Source organism: Rana temporaria, chromosome 5 (genome assembly GCF_905171775.1).
Source record: "Rana temporaria chromosome 5, aRanTem1.1, whole genome shotgun sequence".
Lineage (NCBI taxonomy): Eukaryota > Metazoa > Chordata > Amphibia > Anura > Ranidae > Rana > Rana temporaria.
This window is the reverse complement of record NC_053493.1, coordinates 351452813-351460223: the sequence shown is the minus strand read 5'-3', so window position 1 is coordinate 351460223 and position 7411 is coordinate 351452813. Positions and strand designations below refer to the sequence as shown.

The 7411-nt window shown below is 43.4% G+C and overlaps 1 protein-coding gene across 1 annotated transcript in view; it reads right to left on the bottom strand.

The window, feature by feature from the left end:
* Positions 1–3866: 3866 nt before the first annotated feature.
* The window catches only part of CA3 (carbonic anhydrase 3), a 64637-nt gene continuing 61092 nt past the window's right edge, over positions 3867–7411 (bottom strand). Inside the window, exons 5-7 of the mRNA XM_040354567.1 lie at positions 6679–6741; positions 6245–6400; positions 3867–4296 (exon numbers count right to left, since the gene is read on the bottom strand). Of these exons, the coding sequence (XP_040210501.1) occupies positions 4177–4296; positions 6245–6400; positions 6679–6741 (339 nt within the window). The 3' untranslated portion in view covers positions 3867–4176. The remainder of the gene's footprint in view (positions 4297–6244; positions 6401–6678; positions 6742–7411) is intronic.

Below are 7411 nucleotides of genomic sequence, written 5' to 3'. Positions count from 1 at the left end.
AAGGGGAGACAACTAAAGGGTTAAGTTATGTTAATAACTGGGAAGGAACAGGAAGGGGCTGGATGGTTTTGGAAGAAAGTCTGAAGGGGGCAGGGGATTACTTAAGCAGAGGTGGGGACTTCCAGTCAGCAGAGGAAGGGACAGTGAGAAGGAAGCAGTTTCCCACCCTCCCTCCCTGTATTTTGTTTTGTTGTTTGTTAATGTGTCTGACTGTCTGTGTTCTTTTATTTCAGGTCAATGGATGTTGGTTCGTTGTAGCAGTGATGGTAACGGTGGTGGTATTTGGTCTTTGATGGTGACAGGAAACATACGAGTGGAAGTGTTGGGGGGCTCATCGGTAGTATGGGCCCCTCTGGTGTATTCCAGGAGAGGGGGGTTGTCTCCGAGCTGGTGGTACAGCTGTTGGCCTATCATGGGGAAATACGCCGATACCCGCTTCCCGCGCCAAGTTTGAACTACTGCGCCGGCATATACCGAGCGCAGTACACTTGTGTATAGTCGGGCAGGCTTGGCTCCTATCGCAGTCACGTCCTGGACGTACAGGACGCACAGGACGTGACCGCGAGAGGAGACGAGCCTGCCCGACTATAAACAAGTGTACTGCGCTCGGTATATGCCGGCGCAGTAGTTCAAACTCAGCACGGGAAGCGGAGATCAAGCGGGGAGGACACCGCAGGAGGACGCCGGACCCGACGAGGACACCACCGAAGCCGCAGACGGACGCCGGACCCGACCAGGCCGCCGATGGACGCCGCGCAAGACACCAAAACTGTAAGTACTAAAATCTTTTTTTCACAGGAATGCGGGTCCACTTTAGGGGTGCGCGCTATACGCCGGAGCGCGCAATACCCCGATAAATACGGTACTTGTTAATAAAAGGCTGCTACGACCAGTTATACTCCAAATTCAGGTGTGGTCTCATTAATTTAGAACAGTAAGAGGGGGGTGGTGGAGTATGAGTGGTTGGGCATTTCTTAAGAAGGTGGGGACATCTGAGCTACACTGGTCATGAAATTAAAGGAACAGGTGAGGTGAAATGCCACTAGAGCTCATAAATAAATATATGCTCATTTCTACCCTTGACTTTCACTGATTCCATCCACTCATGACATTGTAAGGGCTCTTTCACTTGGACAGACACGGCCAGCATCTTCACCTGTTCATCGGGGGATCTATCCACTGATCCCTACTGAGGAGGCGGAGTACACATCTGTGTCTGCTCTGCTTATGCAGAGTGGACACGGACATAGCCTGCTCTCCTCTCTGGGCGGTTTGATGGAAATGGGACGCCTACCCATAGGATCCGGTGCAGGCAAGGACTCTGCGTTTGCGACCTACATTTGGGGTGTTGTTAAAGGGTCACTAAAGGATTTTTTTTTTAGCTAAATAGCTTCCTTTACCTTACTGCCGTCCTGGTTTCATGTCCTCATTGTTCGTTTTTGCACTGATGTTGCTGTAATTCTCCTCTGTTTTGGACACTTCCTGGTTGTCTGTTTCCTGATCACCACAGTACTGGGAGATTTTAGTTTAGTTTTCAAACCAATACTGCTCTATGGCACTGTCAAGCACAGATACAGCATAACATAAATGCAAAAACTAAACTAAAAAACTACAGGTACATTATATGATTGATTTTTATCTATTTTTAATTGTTTTTAAAAGGAATCAGTTAACTATTATGTCTCTATACCCTGTAAACAGTCATTTCAGCAAAAAAAATGTTTTCCTTTAGTGACCCTTTAAGTTAAAACTGACAACTGCTGCAAATCGCAAGTGTGGAATACGCACACTGAAAGTTTTACCGCATCGCGTTATGATCAAAATCTAAGTCAAAATCTTTCAGACACAGAAGAAAAGAGATACAAATAAGTGAGAGTGAAAATCAGGATTTATTATACATGTTTTACCATCAAAACATGTTTACATACACCACCTCAAAATAATGTTTTCGGTTTAGTAAGACAGAGTTTAGTCCTCTGATGTCACTAAATAATAACTAAAGCTTGGTAGTGGCCTACTTTAGGTACATGTGTACTGCTGTCTGCTGTCTTGCTGGAAAACTAGCATTTGATCAACGCTTGCAGCCAATGGCTGCAAGCGCTCATCTGTGTATTTTGATAGGAGGGAGTCCTTGCTGTCAGAAGACAATGGGGTTAATTTACTAAAGGCAAATAGTCTGTGCCCTCTGCATGTGCAGTTGCTTCAGAGATTATGTAAAATAAGTAAGTTTTCACTCTGCAAAGAATACCCAATCACCTGCAAAGAAGAAAAAAAAACAGCATTTTTGCTTGCACATGATTGGATGATGGAAGTCAGCAGAGCTTCTGCTCATTTACTAAGCTCTGGAGCAACTGCACTTTCAGAGTGCAACTAAAGTGCACAGTCTATTTGCCTTAGTAAATCAACCCCAATAACTCAGCAGGGTAAATCCCTGCATCACACATCGTTGTGTTGATGCAGGGATCTATCAGGTTTTTTTTTTCTGTTCAACTCGCTGGTTGAATGAAAATAAACTGAACGTGTATACCCAGTTTAATGTATGGGCATCTATAAACACTTAGGTCCAGATTCTTGTACATCCGCGTAAAATTGTGCGGGCGTAACGTATCTGATTTACGTTACGCCTCCGCAACTTACACGGGCAAGTGCTGTATTCTCAAAGCACTTGCTCCGTAAGTTGTGGCGGCGTAGCGTAAATCGGCTGGCGTAAGTCCGCCTAATTCAAATTTGGATCAGGGGGCGTGTTTTATGTAAATGTACTGTGACCCGACGTGATTGACGTTTTTCCCGAACGGCGCATGCGCCGTCCGTCGAATTTTCCAGTGTGCATTGCTCCAAAGTACGCCGCAAGGACGACATTGGTTTCGACGTGAACGTAAATGACGTCCAGCCCCATTCACGGACGACTTACGCAAACGACGTAACTTTTTCAAATTTCGACGCGGGAACGACGGCCATACTTAACATTGTTACGCCGCACTTATGCCACCATATAGTAGGGGCAACGATACGCCGGGAAAAGCCTAACGTAAACGGCGTAACTTTACTGCGTCGGTCGGCCGGGCGTACGTTCGGGAATTCACGTATCTAGCTAATTTGCATACTCTACGCGGAATTTGACGGAAGCGCCACCTAGCGGCCAGCGTAAATATGCAGTAACGATCTGACAGCGTAACACAGTTACGCCAGTCGGATCTACGGGAAATCTATGCATAACTGATTCTAAGAATCAGGCGCATAGATACGACCGCGCAACGCAGAGATACGACAGCGTATCTGGAGATACGCCGTCGTATCTCGTCTGAAAATCTGGGCCTTAGGCTGCATTCACACCTAAGCGTCGGTCGTTCGGTCGTTTTTTTCTGCGTTTTTTTCCGGTGTTTTGTCGCGCGTATTCATGCTTATTTGCGCGTTTGCATACAGCGTTGTCCGACGTTTTTGTACTTCAACGTTTTTTATTTTAGCCAATAGGAAAAATTATCATCTTTTCATCACTTGCTGCTATGTTGGTAGATTTTTTTAATCTTCTGCATGGGCGACAAGTTCTATTGATTAAAGCGACGAAACGCCCGTAGCAAACACCCGTTGTCGCGCAAGTCGCTTGAATCGAGCGTTTCCATTACTTTCTATGGGAAATGGAAACGCTCAAATACGCCCAAACAGCCCGATATGCGCGACTTGTTTGAGCTTCAGGCGATTGTCGTTTCAGCGTTCGGCGTTGAGATGTGAACAGTCTCCATAGAGAATAATGTAATTTCGACCCTCCGGTGTATTGTAGCGTCGCGTTTCAGGCGTTAAAACGCCTAGGTGTAAATGGAGCCTTATACTCCAGTTATTCATTTGTCTTGGCTATTTTATTGTTATGAAAATTATATTATTTCAAAATTCAAAATGTGCAAATACATTGTAAATAAATAAAACCACACTAGTGTCATTTCATGTATTGCACAATACAAAACGGTTCCTTTTTTTACTATAAATTATTGCCCTGTTTTTACCTTGAAAGACACATTTTCACTCATATCAGCCAAAAACCCTTGTAAATGTTTGAGAACAGCCATATGCAAGAATGATGTATTATGTTTCAGCATCTTTGTCATTTAATAGATATTAATGCAGAAAGATATGTTCTTCTTTGTATTGTTAATGTCATTATATTGCAGATCAATGAAAGATTTAATCAAAGGATGCCCTGACTTCCCTTCCATTCAGCGGTTGGGTGGGGCGATAGTTGTTCACCATCTTCAGAGGGACCTCACATGCCATACTGAAGAAGAGGTTCCGAAATTTCTCCATCTGTTATAGAAACATTACAAAGGAAAGCTCCAGTAAAACCTGAACATTTAGCATGCAGTTATAACATATAAAGCACAGCTCACAATTCTCTGATTACTCTGAACACCAAATCCTGAGCCTCTCTGATTCTATCAGACGGAGCTTTCCTGACCTGCCTGAGTCTCCCTGCAAAATCAATATGCGCAGATCTAATACAATTTGCGTAAAACAGTCACCCCCCCCCCCCTATAAATACAGAAACGCATATAAGTACTCTTGCTTACCCCATGATTTTGATAGTTCAAAATATAGCTCCTTTATGGTAATTCTCCCTTGCTCATCTTGCCATAATACAATTCCATCATCTTAACCAGGGGGCAACATCGATTGATTTCTACTGCATTCTCTGTGCCAGTCCACCGATGATGTCTGTGACAGATCCCATGCATGCATGGTATTTTATCTGGCTATGTTAAAAGAAGTAAAATTTCTCACAAGATTTAATTGTTTACACTTGAGATCTCTCTGGAAGACGCTCATGACGTAGCCTTCCCAGGAGCAGCAGTGAGGCCCTTGCTACCCTGTTTCCCCGAAAATAAGACCTACCCCGAAAATAAGACCTAGCGTTATTTTCCAGGAGGGTTGCAATATAAGCCCTACCCCGAAAATAAGACCTAGTTTAAAATGCTTTTAAAATCCTATAATCCTACAGTATTATATAATGTACAATGTGTGTGTTTCTGTAATATAAATGCGGGCAAGAGAGCTCCGGCGGGTCACAGAAGTGTAGAGCGGCGCTATAAAGAAGATATTTGGCACAATTATATTACAGAAACACACACATTGTACATTATGTAATACTGTAATAGAGTGGATTATAAGATTTTACAAGCATTTTAACTCAGTTCACACTGGGGATTCCTGACAGGCAGGGAGGGAGAGGGGGGAGAGAAGACAGCACATTACATGGTAAGACCTACTCCGAAAATAAGCCCTACTGTGTCTTTTGTTGCCAAAATGAATATAAGACCCGGGCTTATTTTCGGGGAAACATGGTATGTCACCAGTGCCTCACTAAACCAGGAAGTTATATTTAAGTAAATGTGAGTATCTGAATCAATCTTTTATGTGAGAAATTACTTTATGATATTTTAAGGTCAGCATGCAAAGCTGCATGCACAAGGGAATTGTAATGCTGGGGGCAGGAGGTTCATTTTAAGCACATCATTTATCCTGAAGGATGGATATTTATTATAGCAAAAAGTTGTTGTTTTCTCAAAATTGTCACTGTATTTTTGTTAATAGCGCAAAAAATAAAAACCGCAGAGGTGATTAAATACCACCAAAAGAAAGCTCTATTTGTGGGGAAAAAAGGACGTCAATTTTGTTTGGGAGCCACGTCGCACGACTGCGCAATTGTCATTCAAAGCGTGACAGTGCTGAAAGCTGAAATTTCACCTGGGCAGGAAGGGAGTATATGTGCACAGTAAGCAAGTAGTTAAGATCCAGTGAGCAGGGAGTGCAAATCCAAGCTTGGGGACACAGTGAGCAGAATGTGTTCCTCACAATAGTTCCTCCACCACACAAACACTCTGCCTCATACCAAAAGATGTTGATCTCAAGTTATGGAGATCAAAAAGTGCTCAATGTGTGTATGCCTTAAGATCCTCCCCTGCAAGCCAATGGTCCTCTGCTGTTCCAACCAACCAAACACTCAAGGGTTATTAAATAATGGTACCATGCACATATTTTCAAGCCAAAGGAGCCAACCAAAAACTACCACACAGGTTTTTTTCAGCAAAGCACATGCAAACACTTACAGGGTGATAAGTACAGAGCAACAAAAGCAAGTCTATACTATCCAAGCACTATCCAAGTATAGCTGACATAACATCTCCGGCTAGGCCCTGCCCGACATGTTTCGCCGTCAACGATCATTCTCAAGAGAAAAAGAGCTGTAATTCATTACCTGTTCTGGGCTGATTGTGATCGGTTCTCTCAGAAGCAACCAGGTGACACATTCCTCACATGGAGGAGTTGTGAAGGACCCTTGATATGTCCAGTACTCATGGCATGTAGGGAATAGAACGGAAGGGTCAAAGTCTGTGAAATGAGCCTTCTTCCCCTGAAAATTAAAGAAGACACAAGTAAAACTTTAACAGCAGCCTACAGTACACAATGCTAAGCACTTTAGCTACTCTATAGTTATGTTTAAGTTAGGGGCCTGACACAACCCCCAACCCCATCTCCAACCATTATTTCTATTCAATGCATACTGCAGGGTCCTTCAATATCAGGTGACAGCGCCAATGCCATGTGTGTTGGTCTGTCCTGCCTACTATCAATTTGCAACAATGGCTGCGTTTACATTACATCTGTTTACTGTAAATATGTTTTTCTTACCTTTGTCATAATACAGTCCAGTGCCTCTAAAATCAGTTTCAGTTGTGGTTTGGCTTTCCCTATCTGTTGATAAATACAAATACAGCTTTAAAGGAAAATATCTAGAAATTAAGAAAGTCAGTAAAGAAAAATATTAGTAATGAGTAATGACAATGCGTAGTATTAGAGCCGGTTCACACTGGGGCGACTTGGGATCCGACTTCAAGTCGCCTCAAGTCGTCCCAAGTCGTGCTGTCGAGAAAAACAATGCAAGTGAATGGGAGCGGTGTTAATACACACGACTCGAGTCGCTCCGACTTCAAAAGAAGTTCCTGTACTACTTCAATCCGACTTGTAGGCGATTTGTACCCATTGATTTCAATGGAAGTCGCCTCCAAGTCTCATCCAAGTCTGATCACTGTCTTAACTGAAGCAACTTTCCAGGAAGATAACATACATTTCTCAGGCAAACCTCTCCCTCCCCCTCCCTCCCCTAGAGCTGATTGTTTGATTGGCCACTGGAAAGTCTCCTGTCCTTGAGACGACTTCAAGTCGTGTTGTAAATCTCCCCAGATCGCCCTGTGGTTCATGTTCAAGTCGTGTCGGAGTCGCCTCTGAAAGTCGCGCTGGAAGTTGTGTCGCCCTAGTGTGAACCGACTCTTATTATTATCATGTTTATTTTTCTATCTAAAAATAAGCATGGTTGCTGATCTTGGACTATTCGAAAGTTGGCCACAGACATACTTACTGTCAT